The 18,705-nt window shown below is 42.9% G+C and overlaps 1 protein-coding gene across 6 annotated transcripts; it reads left to right on the forward strand.

Moving 5' to 3' along the window:
- The first annotated feature begins 1,982 nt into the window (after positions 1-1,982).
- Positions 1,983-18,381, forward strand: LOC116332148 (butyrophilin-like protein 2). Of its 6 annotated transcripts, XR_005612021.1 has the most exons (10): positions 1,983-2,076; positions 7,853-8,196; positions 8,284-8,421; positions 8,973-9,302; positions 10,604-10,930; positions 11,266-11,432; positions 11,611-11,676; positions 11,866-12,969; positions 13,970-14,014; positions 18,325-18,381. XR_005612021.1 is itself a non-coding variant. In XM_039609048.1 (6 exons), exons 1-6 carry the CDS (start codon positions 2,003-2,005, stop codon positions 11,343-11,345), a joined length of 1,293 nt encoding a protein of 430 aa, XP_039464982.1. In that variant the 5' UTR covers positions 1,983-2,002; the 3' UTR covers positions 11,346-11,853. The 6 variants fall into 6 exon arrangements, 2 of the variants coding, with proteins under 2 accessions (XP_039464982.1, XP_031610860.2); XR_005612019.1 differs by having other exon boundaries at positions 11,266-11,676; XR_005612022.1 differs by lacking the exon at positions 11,611-11,676 and having other exon boundaries at positions 12,786-12,969.
- Positions 18,382-18,705: the final 324 nt, after the last annotated feature.

Consider the following 18,705-nt stretch of genomic DNA (forward strand, 5'->3'; position numbering starts at 1 on the left):
GCCCCCCTCATTGTCTCTCACTTCCTCATTCCCTGGGTCCCAGTCATGCCTTTGTGTTTGGTCTCCCCTTTTTGCTCACATGTTTCCTCACTCCATGAAACACATGTGTATCAAGTGTGTTCTCCCCAGCCTATCATGTCCCTCTTAACGTGTCTCTCTGTCTCTCTCCTCTCCCATGACTGTTTCCATGTTTCCCACCATTCACACTCACATTCACACTTACAGCCGATATAGAATCACCAATTAAGTCCATGCATGTGTTGGGACTGTGGGAGGAAGCCAGAGAGAACCCACATAGACAGGCAGAACATGCAAACTCCACACAGAAGGAACCTAGACTGGATTCAAACCTAGGACCTTCTTGCTGAGAGGCAACAGAGCTAAACTCCTGCACATTGTATTACATAATTGCAAAGATGTGGATTTGACTGATCCGCAGAGGTGGGAAGTAACAAAGTGCAAATACTTTTTTTTTACTGTATTTAAGTAGAATTTTCAGGTACCTGAGTAATTCTCTTTTTTTAAGCACTTTAAATGTACTTTCTACTTACATTTTCAAAACAGGCTCCTTACATTTGCTTTAATACATTTGGGTTGTTTCACGTCACTGCGAGTCTCTAAACATCAAAACGATCTGAGCCTAAACAGGAACACCCGTTTGCTTATTAATTACCAAATGATCCTGTTGCGTACAGACAAATCAGAACCAAGCTCCACATGCAGTAGGATAACTTGCAGTGATATTAATAATAATGATAATAAAGTGTAATAAGGTCTTTTTTTTACTATTTGTAAAAGGAGAGAGTCTAAACTTTGTTGTTCCTGTATGAAAACAAAAAAGATTACTCTATTCTACTCTATTGTGGGCTAACAGCGAGCAAGACAGACAATGCTGGATCACTGCTGGATTATATGTGAGATCAGGATTTTCACCCGGAAGTCTCCTCCTCTTTTTTCAGCAGCTTCTTCCTCTTCTTCTTGCTCAGGTTCTGCTGATCCATGACCTTGTTGTAGTTGAAGTGTTTGTGTTTGGCGTCAGCGCCGTCGTCCTCCATCAGCAGAGCTAAATCAGCCTGGAAACACACAGACGGGTTTATGTGGAGCACCCTGACAGAATCTGATCCAGGACCAGCCTGGCTGTGGCACAACCTCTGACCTTCTTTTTCTGCAGCTACTTGTCTTTCTTCACTTTCTGTTTCTTTCTTCAGGTCTGTATCAGAGCAGTCAGCTGATCCAGGTGTTGTGCATTGATCATTGTTACAGGGGTCAGAGGTGAACAGCTAAGAGCTGACATCAGTGATGTTTGTCTCTGAACAGGGAGCTTAGGACACACTCGGTCTGATGGACAACCTTCACTCTGCTCCTCTTCTTCTTCTCTTTGTTTCTCAGTTATTTAAGGGATTTTAATTTGTTAGTGCAAAGCTGAGAGAAATAAACCTGACTTATGTTTTCACTCGTGTCTAATCCAAGTGACTTCTGAGTGACGAAACGTTTCTCCCACTGAAAACGCTACATCCAGATGAACAGAATCAACTTTTGGAGATTTACTTACCTGGATGATTGAGAATGCATCTAGACTCCTATCTAATGTGTATTTATCCTACAGCTACATAAACTATGTGATGTAACTAAGCCATGGCACAGGATGAGACTCAGTCCACTGACTCTGAGGTATTACATGTAATATTACCATGCTCTGGTACTTCCTGCTTCTACTCCTTCATATCTGAGACAATATTATCACTCGTGATTTTTGAGGTGTGTTTTGTTACGTGTGAGCTGCTTCAGTGTGATTATATATTTTATTTTGTTTCCACTTTATGAAAATGAATCTACCACAGAATTCCTCTACAGTCTAAATCAGCCCCACCTTTCCTCCACCCCGCATACCTGTAACTCCTGCCCCATATTTACTCACACACACGCGTGATCCCCGGGAACTCCCCTGAAACCGAAAGTAAAAAGCCACGTCACAGTGGGCGTGGCACGACAAAGTACCGCTATGAGAGCTGTCGGTGTTTTGCTGTGCTTTTCTGTGTTTACGGGAGTCTTCATGGAGGATAAAGAAGCCCCACGGTAAGAAACCCACTCCTATCCTCTCTGAATGGGCGCGCGCGCGAAGACCGGCGTAACTAAAAAGTTCAAAGGTGAGAAAGCCGACAGGAAAACACGGACCGCTCTAGCTAACCGACCCACGGCAGCGCACACCCGCCGACAGACTGGCCTGTCGTGTCTGTCTGTGCAGGAGCCTCCTGACACACACAGACAGGCCGTACAGAGTGAGGTACAGACGGGTTACAGACAGCGGTGCAGTGATTTGTGCCGTCTGTAGCTCCCTGTGCGGCCTTCATACCGGGCGGATCCCGCTGATACAATCAGCTCCCCGTGACACATGTGAAAGCCCGAAACACAGACACGTCTCTGAGCCCACGAGACATCACTGACGGGGGAGGAGACCTTTATGTGGGGAGGCTTCATTGATGGATGTATGCAGCATGTAGTTAGCAATGTTAGCAGCATGTGAGAGTAATGGTTTGGCTGTTTCTAATAAAGCTTTTACAAACGGTTGCTGTGGCTTCATTAGTGATGTGAGGCTGTAATGAGGAAACATGCTTATAAGTCCTGGTGAAACAGGTTGTTCGTGTTCATGTTTGTGGCTGCTGTGGTATGTGTGGTTAAAGCAGGGCGTGACGTTAGGTGATAACAGATGTTTCTCTCTGTTGTAAAACCTAAGAACACACCGTCCCTGCTCTCATGATAAATATCAGCTGTGAGGTTATTATTAGCATCAGACTATTTAAAGTATAGTTCATTAGATACAAGGGTGTGACTTTGTGTCTTTGTGTTGTGAGGTTTGTGCTGCATTCATGATGACTGGAGCTCCAGCTTTGTGCTATTTAGGTCATTCCAGTGTCTCCAGTTCATGGTTTCTGGCTCGATGTTTCAGTTTCCTGTTTCCTGTCTCTTTGTCCTCAGCGTCTCCTGTGGAAGTCAGTCCTCTCTCTGTCCCCAGTCGTGTCTCCTCTCTCTCTCTGTGCTTCGTCTCTGTGGTTGTTCGCCTTGTCCAGTGTCAGGTTTATATGCCTGAAGTCTTTGTCTCTGAGCGGTGTTTCCTGTTTTATTTTGAAAGTCCCTGGTCCAGTATGTTATGTTACCTTGTTGTCGTGTCTTCCCTCTGTGCTGTGTGCTCTCTGTTCCTGATCCTAGCCACAGTACTTCTTACTTTGTATTCGGTTCCTAAATTTCTCAGCTTTGTTAGTTTTGTGTCCGGAGTGCTGCACTCGTGTCCTCACAGCCGGCTCAGGACACAGGCAGTTCTTCCCAGGCGAGGGAAAGGGACCCAGCAGCCTATTAAAGCCCCTCTGCTGTAATGGGCTGTCATAAAAGTATAATGTGTGGTTAATACTGCAGTCCACTGTTACATGTGTTGCCATTTAAAATACGCTGTATTTAAAGTACTGGCACCCCTCAGCTTCCCAGTAGATGCATCTATCGTACGAATGGGAAAATCCTAAGCTGACCTCTGACCTTGGGATGGTCATGATGGTCACTGAGATTCAAACTGATCCAAGATGAAGCTGCGCCATGGTATCAGTTTGGGAATCCCACGACTGGACCGTCAGTCTTTTATGGCTGATGAGTAAAAAGGGTGGGTGCACTAAGCCAAAGGTCCTACACTTTTCTCAGCTTGCTTGAGTTCTTTGAAGTCCCATTTCTGTGGGTCAGTTTCAAAAATCTGCTAATAGTGACTAAAATAAGAAAGAAAAACATTACATATGCACTTTACTTGGAAAATTCAAAGGACTTCATGGATTTGCATGGTGCTGGTTCTCTTAGGGCTGCCTGTTTAATTGTAGCTGCATGCAGCTGTCAGGGTTTTTCTCTCCCTGGTGGTTTTTAAGGCAGAGAAGCAGCAGCATGAAGACTGGGCTCGGTCTTTGTAAGTTTCTGGGTTGTTTTTTTTTTATATGGCTGTAGTTGCCAGCTTTATTCAGCCGGCCAGAGGAACCCTTGAATAGTTACACAAAGAAACAACTTTGAAACTTGGTGAACATTAATTCATCATCATCATCATCATCATCATCATCATCATCATCATCATCGTTTATTTATATAGCACTTTAAAAACACACAAGGCTGACCAAAGTGCTGAACAATAGAAACATAATAGATACCATAAGAATAATAAATACGATAAAAATAATAAACATAATAAACATAGCAAAAACAATAAAATATAAGTAAATACAAGTCAGTCAACCACTGAGTCAAAAGCCAGTGAATAAAAATGCGTTTTCAATCTGGATTTAAAACCAGCACTGATGTCGATTGCCTAATGTGAAGAGGAAGGTTATTCCAAAGCTTAGGAGCCACAATAGAGAACGCTCGGTCTCCTCTCAGTTTCAGCCGTGATTTGGGGACTGAGAGCAACAGCTGCTCAGCTGACCGGAGCGAACGAGTGGGGACATAGGGCTTCAGCAAATCAGACATATATGCAGGTGCCAGACCATTTAAAGATTTAAAACCAATAAAAGAACTTTAAAATGAATCCTAAATTCAATTGGAAGCCAGTGCAGGAGGCCAGAACTGGAGTAATGTGCTCAAATTTCCTTTTACCAGATAAAAACCGTGCCGCAGCATTCTGTACTAATTGCAGGCGTGTCAGAGTGCCCAGTCCAACCCCAATTAAAAGGGAGTTACAATGATCCAAGCGTGAGGTTATAAAAGCGTGGATGACAGTCTCCAAATCACGCCTTGAAAGGAAAGGTTTAACCTTCGACAGACGCCTGAGGTGATAGAATGACGATTTCACCACCCCATTCACGTGGCCATCAAAGGTAAGAGCAGAGTCGATTTTAACCCAAGATTGGTAATCGAGCTCTTCAGGTGAGGGGTCAGAGCAGCAAGGTCAACATCAGGGATATCAGAGGAACGATTCGGGCCAAACACAATTGCTTCCGCTTTTACGCTCATTAAAATTTAAAAGTTTTGAGCCATCCATGACTTAACATCACTAAGGCAATCAAGCAGGAGTCTAATTGAGGAGCTATCAGAATGACTGAAAGGAAAATAGAGCTGGCAATCATCAGCATATAGATGAAATGAAACATTGTGTTTCTGAAAGATCGCACCCAGTGGCAGGAGATACAATGAAAACAGTAATGGCCCAAGAATAGATCCCTGTGGTACACCCCATGACAGAGGGGCCACAGAGGACGATGACGAGCCCAACTTAACACAGAAGCTCCTGTTTGACAGATATGATTTTATCCACAGGAGTGCCAAGCCAGAAATGCCCACACAATGCTGTAATCGAGAGATCAGCAGGTTGTGATCCACTGTATCAAATGCAGCAGTCATATCTAGTAGTATAAGCACTACGTGTTTACCACAGTCTGTCGCTACCAGAATATCATTCATAACCTTTATGAGAGCTGTCTCTGTGCTATGAAGCTGCCTAAAGTCGGACTGGAAAACTTCAAAGATTTGAAAGTTGTTTAGATAATCCATCAGCTGAGTGTGAACAACCTTTTCCAAGATCTTACTCAGAAAAGGAAGTTTAGAGATGGGTCTAAAATTTGACATTACTGAAATATCTGAGCCTGGTTTCTTAAGTAAGGGATGAATAACTGCATGCTTAAACTCACTTGGTACTTGACCTGACAAGAGGCTGGTATTGATTATGTTCAGAATATGTGGTCCAACAGTAGGAAACACCTCTTTCAGAAAAACGGGATGAACAACATCATTCGGAGAACCACACGGTTTAGCAGTTAACACAAGCTTCTCTAGTTCAGGTAGAACAACCGGTTGGAAAGCAATAAGCAAACTTAAACAGGGAACATGCACAGCCGGGTCAACAGAAGCTACAGTGGAGGGTCTCAAACTAGCAACCTTATCCACAAAGAAATTGAGAAACCTATTACACATAACCTCAGAAGATTGCAAAAGAACATGATCCTCTGCATTCAGTACAGAATTAATGGTATTATACAGAACACGAGGGTTATGTGAATTAGCAGCAATAAGTTGTGAAAATAGGAGTTTTTGGCGGTCTTTACTGCCCTCTGGTAAGCTTTCCAGCTCGTCTTAAGAGCTTCCAAAGAGACGCACAGCCTGTCCTTTTTCCATCGTCTTTCACATCTCCTACATTCTCTTCTAATGGCTCGAGTAAAATCGGTTAGCCAAGGGCTGGCCTTGGGTTTACACTGCCTGAGTCTTAGAGGTGCAACAACATCAAGGGCAGATTTACAAACAGAGTCCAGATGAGAGAGTAATCCATCTCACGGAGGACGACTCAGAGGGACTGGACATAAGTTGTTCAAATAGTGTTGAAAAATCTTCAGCAGTATCTGAGCCGAAGGCACGATAGCATCAGCGTCGGTGCAGCCCGCTTAACAACAGGACTAAGAGGAACAACGTCAAATAAAATGGGCATATGATCAGAGAATACAGCATCCTCCACATGTAAGTTACAGACAGATAACCCATATGACAACACCAAATCCAATGTGTGACCACGTTCTTGAGTGGCACATTTAACAGATTGAACAAGATTAAAAGAGTTCACCAGGTCCATGAAGTCCTTAGCCAGGGGCTTCCCTGGGCAACATACGTGTATATTAAAATCACCGAGTAGCAGGACCTGGTCATACCGGGATGCACAGTCAGCGAGAAACTCCGAAAACTCAGATAAAAACTCCTTTTTATATTTAGGAGGCCGATAAACTATTGCACACAGCAATGAAGGCGAGTGGCCCAGTTCACACAGGCAAAGTTCAAAACTGGTGTGGCGTGTCCATGAGGATAGTTGCTTAAACTCAAAGTGTGATTTAAAACAACAGCTAACCCCCGCCACGACCAGAAACTCTCGAGCGCTAAAATAAGCACAGCCCGGCGGGCAGCAGTTCAGAAAAACGCTTAACTCACCGGGTGAAGTCCAGGTTTCAGTCAAACAGAGGAAATCCAATGCATGGAAGAAAAGAAATCCTTCAGGATGAAGGTCTTATTCGCCACCGATCTGGCATTTATTAAGCCCAACCTGAGGGAGCTGGTTCGGAGACCTCCGGGTAGTGACAACCAGATCCACCGATCGAAGGTTTGATCGGTCGATTCCCTCCAACGCAGATGCCGAAGAGGGAATGATTTAACAGGGCTGCTCCCGATAGAGCCGACAACGGAACCAACCAAGAATCCACAGGATCCAGAGCGCTAATGGTACCAGGAGTCGTGGGAAAGATTGACGAACGGAGCGTAGATCGTGAGGAAGGTAAGAAATCCGGATTCTCAGCTTAACGAGGCGACCTCCACGGGTACCCCGTCTCCTGCGTCGCTTCCGCATATCTGGTGGCGGTGGTAGGGGATGCCAGCGCAATGGTACTGCTTCCAGGTAGGGAGGCAGAAAACCCTGGCTATCTTTACCAAACCAAACTGAAACTTTGGTGGATGAGCCGATTTCCAATAAAGTCTGGCGATCATACGACAGTATTGAACTGACATGTTGCACAACATTAGCTAAAAACAATAAAATCAAACAGGTAAAAAAGAGCGGTTGACGGCATGCCAAACACACAGGCGCCATCTTTCATTGATATTAGAGAGACCTTCAGTAATGGAAAAAAAAAAAAGAAGTAAATGTGTTTTCCAGCTTAAAACCAGAGTCTGGGTGAGAGTTTTTGGATCATTTCTATTCCCAGTTTTTTCCCGCTCTAGTTCTTTTGGTTTTGCCTGCTGAGCTGGATCGGTCATTTGTGCGCACATCTTTACATTAGTAAAGTGTTTGAAGTCATTCTCTGTTTCACGGGCCTTAAAAACATCACAGCTCTCATCTGTTTCCTGTTTCTCCTCTCAGTTTTCAAGCATGTCTCGGGCTTGAGGTGTATGAGGGGGCAGAGTCTGTCATGCTGCCCTGTCAGGTACCAGAGGATGTTTACCGGGACGCCACAGCAGTGGTTTGGGACCGCAAGGACCTCAGCATCCCAACAGTCCATCTGCGTCTGCTGAGCGGGGATGATCTCACGAAACAGAATGTTATTTACTTCAACCGAACATCGATGAGAGCCAACGCTCTGCAGACTGGAGACCTCAGCCTCACTCTGAGGAACCCCATAGTCAATGACACCGGCACCTACACCTGCACCATCCGCAAATATGGACAAGATCAGAGCAAGACCCATTTGCAACTGAAGGTGGCAGGTCAGTGCTGTCGATAAAGGTCAGAGGTCAGAGTCATACTCTGAGAATCTGTTGGGTGATGTTCAGGTTGTTTGTTTGTGTGGACAGAACGTCCTCCTCCTGGTCCCACTCCTCCTCCAGTCTGGCCCAAAGTTGTCTCGGGTGTCCTGGTTCCTGTGGTTCTCCTGGCTGTTGGCTTTGGTGTCTTCATGTATTTTAGATATAAAAAGTTAAAGAACAAAGAAGGTATGTGTGTTATTAGACCACTCCATGAACATCAGTCAGTGATTACCACTCATTCATTCACTCATTACAAAACCTTATGATGACCTACAGCACTTTAGATTGTTAATGATCTAACCTATGTTCTGAGTTACAGGCCCTGATAGTACATTTAAATTTGTATTATTTCTGGTACTGAACACTGAATATGCAATGACATGGAAATCCTTTTTTTTTTAAAGAAATACTATTTTACCTCAGACACAGCAGAACTATACTCCAGCTGAAATGGTTTCTCCTCATATGTGGTCACAGCTCTGCTAACAAGAGTTCAGATGTATGTAGGTTACAAGTCAAGTTCGGATCCGTACAAATCAGAACTTAGTGTTGTTTTTATGCCACACACTCTGTGTCTAATGGCCATTACTCTTACTGTAAGCCAGTGTATTATTCCTATTGCAAAGACAGGCTTGAACCTTTCAAATATCTTTCATTACAAGACAAGTCAAAGAAAATTTCCTCAGTGCTGCTGATGGCGTCTGTATAGGTCATGTTGTGCTTTGTTCTCTTCTCAGTCGTTCAGGTCACAGCAGAACCAGGTGATGAGTCCGTTGTGCTGACCTGCAGAAGCACAGTTCAGCCCCTGCCTGATGGTGCTAAAGTGGAGTGGAAGGACAGAAATGAGAGGAAGGTCCACATATATCAGAAAGACTCTGAGCAGGCTGAAAAACTGCACAGACGTTACAGAAACCGAACAGAGATGAAGAAAGACCCGCAGAAGACTGGAGACCTCAGTCTGACCCTGAAATACCCCACAAACACAGATAGAGACACCTACACCTGCACCGTCTACGGCAGGGAGGGAAAAGAACTAATGGAGAAACAGGTGGAGCTGAAAATCAAAGGTCAGTGCTGCAGATACAGGTCTGAGGTTTGGATATTATTTTCTGTTTCAATAGATGTGGTCATTATTGACAGGTTTTATCAGCAGTCTCTATATTTTCTCACAGAGTGTGTCTTTGACTTTGCCTGTCACACACTTACCAATGAAAGAGGCTACAGAGACTTTCCAAACAAATACCCTCACACATCTGCTCTGCAGCAGCTCTGTTATACTGACAAACACAGAGGCCATCTTTGTTCTTCCTGTCAGAGGAGGGGCTTCATTAGGTCTTCCTGTTTGCTCACTGTTAGAAATATGGCCAGTAGTGGACTTTGTCTTTGATGGGATGTTACAGTGCAGGTTTGAACAGCTGCTGAACAGATGTGAGTTCAGGGGAACATTCACGTGTTCTCTGAGAAACAGCAGTGAGTCTTTGAGGAACATGATGCTGTTGTCTGTCATTTGGCTGATGAGCACTGTTCTATCAGTGATGGAAACAAGAGACTACTGCTGATATGCGAAGAAAGCAGGAACAGCTGATACTGGACGCTCCTGCCTTCATGTGGTGCAAAGTAGGACTGCACTCTACTCTGAATCTTAAACATGTGTAGTGTACACTGTGAAAGCAATTAGAAACAAATCAGTAAATAAATAATGACAGTTTTATAAAGGCCAAGTGAGGCACCAGCATCAAACAACAAGGACTCTAATCAGATAGATTTAAAAACAACTATATAACAATATCATTTCCATTTGTCATGATTATTCATTGTTTAGAGTGAAAGATGTAATTACACTTCCATGTATATACAACAGGGCTTTTTCAGCCATGTTTGTGCTGCATTTCTGCTGATGTACAAATCTTTATAAAAGTTATAAAATCAACCCTCCTTATAGAACAATTCAGTGCATTTGTGTGAAGAAAAACTATAAAGATTGTAGCAAACCTAGTGTTGGACAGACCTCTTTAATGAGTATGTTTGTGACTTCAATGCATTTTTATTTAGACTGATATGTAGATGAACTGCAAACATTATGGCTTTTTTAGTAACAATGTAACTGCATTTCTGAACTAAGTCACTGATCAGACATCTTCAGGCCCCTTGCCTTCAAATGACTGACTTGATCAGTCTAACAGAGCAGCTGGGACCAGCATATAGAGATGAACCTGATGACTTAGTGATGTTGCTGCTGAGACTTCGATGTGATGATTCTGTGGCTTCATGATGAACGTGTGTTTCAAATGCTGCATAAATTAAAATTAATTGACAAACATGAATGCTGTGTCTTCGTACAGCTCATGTTGTGTTGTTGTCCTCTCAGAGTGTCAGGTGGAGGTGGTGGAGGGGGTGGAGTCTGTCCTGCTGCCCTTCAAAACCACAGAAAACCTGCCTGAGGACAGTGATGTGGAGTGGAAACGCCATGAACCCGAATACATGAAGGTCTATGTGTATGAGAACGGCTCTGACCGGCCCGACAAACAGGACGACCATTACAGAGGTCGCACTGAGATGAAGAAAGACCTGCTGAACACTGGAGACCTCAGTCTGACCCTGGGACACCCCACAGTGGGAGATAGTGGGAGATACGCCTGTGAGGTCAACAGCAAGGGGGCCTGGAGATACAAGAGGGTGTGGCTCACAGTTAAAGGTTAGTTGTAATCTGTATGAATGTGTCTAATGTACTGTCCTATCTTTATATCTAATCTGTTCTGTCTGTTTGTCAGCAGTTTAGTTAACTTTAAAAAGTTAACTAAAGTGCAACACACTTTTTGTTTTTTCACTATGATGCCCTACAAGGTCACAATGATGCTACATAGTTTCACTAAGTCAGACACACACACAGCTTATAGAAGCCAAAGATTTCAGTACACTGTTTTAGTCTGTAATGCTTCAGGGTCAAAGGTCAGCATGTAGTAATTAAAACATCAAAGTGTTAGTTTAGCTCTGAGTGTTTTTTTGTGACTTCTTGTGTCTCCTCTGCAGAGAGAGATCAGGTCCAGGATCAAGCCGAGGACAACAACACTATTGAAATGACTCCTCTGATGGACCAACAATCAGCTTAATCTGACTGGTCTGTGAGTCAGAGAGAAAACACCAGTAATGGACTGAAGGGGATGAAGAGGGAACGATGCTGAGTTCCTCCACGTTCTGTGAGGATGTTTTCTGAGCTGTTCACACAGCTGAACCCTGCAGTGACCGTAGCTCAGCTCACTCATGTAGCATCAGCTGTTTGATTTGTTACCACATTACCTTAGCACAAACAACACTCATGATGTGCATTTTATTGTTACTTTATATTTTACTTACCCATAATGCCTTGATGTTCAGGTCTCAGCTGTGATCTGGGTGCTGTTTAGTTGATGTTTGGACCTCATGTCTGCACGTTCTGAGCAGGTAGATTACAGAGCTCCTACATGTGTGTTGGCTGTCTCTGTGAAACTGCACAAAATATAAGACAACTAACACTTTAATATACATGTAGCTAATGAAGTGTACAAAGAAAAAGAACAAAGTGTTTTTGTTAAATGCTGCTGAAGAGAAAAGAAATAAACTCCATCTGTCTCTTTCTGATGTATGAATCAGGTTTGGGTGGAGGTCATAGAAGAAACTAATCCTCAGTACTCACAGAGGACCACCTCCCTCCAACAGTCTGTCTGGGCGCTCTCTGACACATTTAGCTCCTCACAACACCTCAAAGTGTGAAGGAAGCAGTGACTCAGATAACCAATCATTACAACCAAGGTGTGGAGTTCATCTTCAGACAGTCTGAAGACACGTGTGTGAGGTTATCTGTGGATTCTGAATATGCTGTGGATGTTGGGATTGTAGCTCTGAGCTCACACTGGCTGATAACGTCTCACCTTCCAGGACTGCTGACTAACAGCTAACGCTGCATGAACTCCTGCACAAGGTGATGTGATGGCACTGCTGACGTGTTCATCCCATAATGACCTCAGTGCATCATCCTGTGATTCCAGCAGGAAAACAAACCTAATATCAGACATAACGATTAGTTCACTGCACTCAGACGCCTCCACAGTCACAGGTCTCTCCAGCAGAGCATCTTTGGTAGAGTGACATCATAAATGTGCAGCCTGTGTGTGATGACATCACATTAGCATGGACCCAAACCCCTGAGGATGTCTCCAGCACTGATGAATCTGTGTCATTAACAAACAAGGGACCAGGCACGGTGTACCTAATAAAGTGGCCATCGAGAATGCCTCTACGCGATGTCTCCATCTCAAGTGTCTCCAGCAGGGGGAGACGTCTGATCATTTATTGTCACAGTGGCATGCCACTGCACACACTCATGGCCACTTTATTAGGCACACCTGTTCCGCTGCATGGCAGCAGCTCTGTGCTTGTGTACCTAATAAAGTGGCCCTGTGTGTGTATTTACTTGTGCAAATAAGAGTTCAACGTGCTTTAAAGTTCTATGAGATACAGAACCCACAGTCACAGGAAAGGAGCTGAGTGTCTGACACTGTTTTGTTTTACAGATGAGAGAGAGCACAGAGGGAGAACATTGTAGTGAATCTGTGAAGTCAACATCGAGGCCCCACTGAGATGAGAGCCACTGACAACCACAGACCTCAGTCTGACCCTGAAACACCCCCATCCCGACCACAGTGGTGCCTACATCCTTAGACAGAGAAAACTGTCTTTTCTCAGACTTTGTCAGAGGTCAGTAAACACATCACAGAGGTCATTAAGAAGCAGTGCATGATGGGAAGATGAGTAACACAAACTAGAAGCTCTCTCACTGTCACAATATAGTCCTTATAGTGCGGCTCCGCGTGGTTTGGGAAAATAAGAAGTATTTAGCTGAAGTGTATTTTATTTATGTTAGTTCTTTTTTAACTTGTAGTTCTGAAAATTATTCTGATATTGAAATATAAAAATAAAATTATATTCTATTATTTTTTCATCGCTCAAAATAAGAGTCAAACTCACGGAAGCCGGTGTACCCGCCGAAACGCGTGCATTTATCGAGACTTTCAAGCCCAGGTAGGTCAATTATGGATCTTCGGATCCACATTATGTCAGCAGCTGTTTTCCACCGTGAACTATGTTAAAAACAAACACCGCTCATGCCTCACAGACGACAGCTTACAGTCCTGCTTAAAGATAAAAGTGACTTCGTACAACCCTGATTTACAGACGCTGTGCGCAGAGGTTCAGGAGCAGAAGTCCCATTGTAAACATATCACGGCAGACCCGACGATGTTTGCATGAACATGCTTTTCAGCATCTCTTTATTGACCACTTTTCACGCTGGGTTGCTGTACGCATACAGCAAGCTCTAATTCGTCATCACCTATAGAATCATTACTCTGCATGATCTGCTGCGCTATTTCATTGGGAAACAGATCTGCATTGTACTCTTCTTCAGCATTTAAAACAGCCTGTACATCAGAAGCCAAAAAGCCAAGAAAGTGCAGTTAATACATAATTTTTTTTAAAAGAACTTGTATTTAAACAACTGTAATTCTGTACACACCTTGTGCTTCTTAGAGGGTCTCTAACAGGACGTCACTGTCATTTGGTCTGTTCTTATACCGGTCTAAAATATGAGTCGGCCACTTGTCCTCTGCTGTCAAATCCTGTTATTCTGCTTTTTGTCTCAGACTTGTCCTAACTACACTGTTGGCACTAACACAACTTTCCTTGAACATTCTTTCAGATTCATACACTCAGCCTCCTGAACGCTAACATCTCTGTTATGAAGGTAAACACTGCCTAAAGACTTCAAAGCCTCCCGGTCACTAACATTCCCATCTTTATATGCTTCCTTTTGGGCGTTACCGACCAACAATCTCTCATTCAGATTCTGACAAGTATGAAATCACAAACGCAACAGGAATTAGCATCAATTACAAATTAAATATCCAGATTAGCATTATAACATTTCTGATTTATACCGAAACACACTATCAAAGCTCCTGCTCTCATCTGAAAGAGCCTTCTTGATTCCTAAGATATTACACCCCTGCTTTCTTTTCATCTTCCTATAGTCCTCCTGACTCGCACAAGCACACTGTTGTAAATCATCATCTCTCTTATCGACCTGCACATTTGCTCAGAAACTTCACTTTTTCTACGACATAAATGTTCGACTGGATGCTGGTCTGGGAAAATTAAAACTGCAAGCCATGTTCTTCTTCTCGCAAGTTTTCGAATGCTGCTGGACAGATGAGACTATGTTCAATAAAGTCTCATCTTGTGAAGGTAATTCACGTGTTGCTTACTAATCAATAATCTGAATTATCCCTTCATCTGTATTTTTAGCAATCTGTGGAGCATTCTCAATCCAAAACAGAACTTTTCCAGCAGCGACATTCACTTGATGTGTCTAAGTAGTGCTAATTTTACCAGTCAGATGCAAAGGAGACACGAGTACCTCCTTCCAAAACAAATGCCACTGAGAGTCAGACATACTTGCTGCAGTTACAGATTTCAGCGCAGCAGATAACACCTGTCTGCCCACTCTCACTGCTCGACTGTACCTGCTCTACCTACCTGTTTCAAAATACACTAAAGAAGATTACTCCATTGCATGTCAGCTGACAAAAATGAACAAAATCAAGTAGAGATACCAAGCTGATGAACACAAGATGTCACACTGTGCTGCCTGCTAAAAAGCAGGAGTACATCTAATAGGCTTAAGGAAAAGGTAACTATCATCAAACTCCAACTTCTTCAAAGACTTCTCATCTTTCAGTAACTCATGGCTAACTTTCTGAGATGTACAATCACCTTTTCCTTTTAGTAACGCTATCAAAATATTTGAGACAACCCGTTCAATCACAGACACGTACTGAGCAAAAGTTATATTCCACATGTTGTGCAAACCTGCATTCAGCATGTGAAATCCAGCTTTAAAATAACAGGAGAATGTCAAACGCCTCTATTTTCATGATAACTCCTTTGGAAACAACACTGAGAAGCATTTGGCTTAATTTGCATGATCAGAAAACAGTTTAAGACCATCATTCCTTTCTGCCGGAGCCAGATTTAATATGTCAACAAAATACTGATCTAGTGCTTCCTTACCAATGCTTACAGGCATGTCACACGTGTCCTGAAACATACAGTGCTGCTGTATCATGCAAAAACTCATCAATATTTTAAGATTTATCGCTTATTATATTTGTATCGCTCTCCTTTTCCAAAGCTTCATCTTGTTCCATGCAAAACTGATTTTGCCAACATTCATTGAACTCTACATCTTTTATAATGCATGTTTGTCTTTTTAAATACTACAAAGCCTGCTGTATGTGCATAGTATCAACAAACTGGCATTCATAATGACCTTTAAAGGTTACCTTGTGCTTTAGTTTTACTGGTAATAAAGATCCCTCCATGGAGTAAGACATTGCTGGTTTCTACAATGTTTCCTGGAACACATGTCACTGATTCATGCACTCCATTTAGAATTAGAATTGAACTAAACAACTCAGCACATGTCACAATTACAAGGCAACGAAATGCAGTTTACATTCATCCAGAAAGTGCTTTGGCAATAATAGATATATTACAAAAATATGGATTTATTATAGATATGTTACAATGTACATGGTATGAAGGTATATTATGTATATGGTATAAATATGTAGAGGCTGTAATGAGTGTACAAGCTTCCAGAAAGAATACCGGGACTCAGTAGTCAATTCACAACACTTTTATTCATCCACGCTTATTGATACAGCTTCTAGAAGGGAAGATGTACAGGACCCCGGAATTCCTCTGCAGATCTCAACTCATTTATCTGTGAAACACAATATTGTATAAGTGACTCCCCTTCAAAGCCCGCTACGATGTGCCATAAAACTAAGCACTGTGTTTACATGTTTGTGTGGGTGCGAGTACGTGAGTGCCTGCGTGTGCATATATGTTTATGTACCTCTGCGAACGTGACTTCCTGGAGTCATAAAAGTCCATCTCCCTTCCACACCAGAGTTGTCCAATTACAACCTTCACAGCTCTAAGTATACTAATCTACTGCTACGTTTATGACACACTGTCAAGAGATTTATTCTAAATAACACTTCTTGAGCTGAGAGTCTAAGAGTGCAGACACACACACACGCTGCAGGCAAAGGAATTTGCAAAGAAAAGCATCTCGACTTCTTTGAGTTGCTTGAAGACGTTTCACCTCTCATCCGAGAAGCTTCTTCAGTTCTAAGGTCAAATGGCCGAGAGTCCCAGATTTAAACCCAGTGGGAGTATCCCCCCAAAGAGGGACAAAGGACCCCCTGGTGATCCTCTAATCACATGAGCCAAGGTGTGAAAGTGGGTGTGGGACCTAATCAGCCAGGGTTTCAGGTGAGCTCACTGTGAAACCTGGCCCCACCTTGTCATGTGATTTCCTGAGGTCAGATGGCCCAGGATGTGAGTGGGCATTAAGGCGTCTGGGAAGGGATCTCAAAACTGGATTATAGATGGCAGACAGTTGGTGTCTATAGATATTTTAGTAATTTAGGATAAATTTGTACTTTATCATTAACAGGAACACGGTGGAAAGAAACTTTAACATTCGGATTATCTACATTCAACGAAACTACTTCCTCTTCCATAGTGATGTGCGAAATACAGCTGTATAAATGTCTCGCAGCCCCTTGGCGTGCACACTCACAACAATGGCTGAGCGTAATTGTGAGGACGTATTTTATATCCACAAACAGCTGAGACGTGGTTTGCAATACATGTGGCAAAAAAGTGAGGTGTTGTGGCCATACTTGCCAACCTTGAGACCTCAGAATTAGGGAGACATTCAAAAGGGCCGTTGGGAGGGGGGGTGATAAATACAGTGTTGATTTATCAGATAAAATACAGCGGGGGTGTCCAAATTCGGAGGCTGCTTCCACTTGAGGACCCGGCCTTCGCAGTCTAAAGAAAGCCGGGTAGTACATCATGAGCTCCCTCGGTCGAGTGAAACTCTGCTGTCTGCTCCTTGCTATCTAAAATATAACCGGGTGCTGACTTAAACTCTCGACTGTCTCACACTTTTTTTAAATTAGTTTTCTGTTTGACCTTTATTAAAACCCCGGAGGAACCCTCCCGTGGGATTAATAAAGTTAAATTTAATCTAATCTAATAACTTTAATCTTAGCCAAATCGATTTACTTACGAACAAATAAAACACTAAAAAAGCCAAACAACAACATTTTTAAGTTATCAAAGTGACTTATATATCATATTAAACCCGAGTAGTGAAAGACCGCGGGGGTTTGAAAATGATCTGTCGGTCGACTCAGATATTTGAAGTTTACACAGCTACATTCTCACCTGAAAATATGTTAAAAGTTTTTTTTGTGACCCAGAAAGAGAAATAAGAGTAATAATAAAACTAAGTGGCTGCCACCATTGTTGGAAAATGAAATTGGCGCTATAAATTCTGCCTTATGATTTTTCAATTTTGTTGTGCAGGTGGAAAATCAGGAGAAATTCGGGAGAATGGTGGTTCCGGGAGATTTTCGGGCGGGGCACTGAAATTCTCCCGGAAAAATCAGGAGGGTTGGCATGTATGGTTGTGGCAACATCACTAACCTTGTCAAACATATAGGGACAGGTGCTGCTAGGGCGAGTCAGACGTCTCTCAGGGAGTACTTTAGTGCTGCAGGCAGGCAAGGTGTTCAAATAGCGCACAACATCAGTTTTTTCATTTCTGTATGATGAACTCTGTATTACTAAGTGATAAGAACAAGTAATCTGATGTCCTGTAATCACTATGACGCTATAATTTGAGATACGTGTGTTTGAACGAGCTGACGGTTCACTTGTTAAGCTGAAAGAAAGATGCTTTAATCACAGGAGTCACACATGTGTCCACTGGACCATCTGGAACTCTTCTTGTTTAGCACTCGTAATAACACAAACACTAAATCCTCCTTCTCTTGTGCTGTTTTGTAGCAGTGTATACACCTGAGACTGTCACCTGTCTGTCTGTCCTGCACTCTCTCTGTTTCTTTCTCTCTGATTGTGGAATAAAAGTATGAACATGTATTTATAAGTTACACTTGTGTTTGAATCCTGCAGCTTATCACACATTTGATTTCCATGTGTGACGACTGCAAGTGTCCAGAGTGAGGACAGACTGAGGGACCCACTGCTGCACATCATCTGTGAGGCTTTGCACCCCTGATGATCCACCAGGACAAACAGCAGTGTGTGAGGAAGAGGAGGAGGAAGAGCCAGCAGCAGCTGACAGATGGAGAGAATAGACAGACTGTTCCCTGTTTGTGAAGGACTGCTAGGAAAGTTTAACATAACTAATTGTCTGTCCTGAATCAGTCTTATTAGGTAATGTTGAAATAATGTTATCATCCCAGTGTTTTCAGTGTGGGAGAAAGTACTCAGGGCCTTCAAGTTACACACTATGAAAGGCAGCAACAAGTTTAATATTCAGAAACCTAAAGT

The sequence above is a fragment of the Oreochromis aureus genome, linkage group 3 (assembly GCF_013358895.1).
Source record: "Oreochromis aureus strain Israel breed Guangdong linkage group 3, ZZ_aureus, whole genome shotgun sequence".
Lineage (NCBI taxonomy): Eukaryota > Metazoa > Chordata > Actinopteri > Cichliformes > Cichlidae > Oreochromis > Oreochromis aureus.

What these genes read in the sequence shown, in the direction of transcription:
- LOC116332148 (XM_039609048.1), top strand. Translation starts at nt 2,003, where the DNA reads ATGAGAGCTGTCGGTGTTTTGCTGTGCTTTTCTGTGTTTACGGGAGTC. An exon ending in GGTGGAGCTGAAAATCAAAG is followed by an intron (nt 9,303 to 10,603) that starts GTCAGTGCTGCA and finishes TTGTCCTCTCAG; the next exon opens with AGTGTCAGGTGGAGGTGGTG. An exon ending in GGTGTGGCTCACAGTTAAAG is followed by an intron (nt 10,931 to 11,265) that starts GTTAGTTGTAAT and finishes TCTCCTCTGCAG; the next exon opens with AGAGAGATCAGGTCCAGGAT.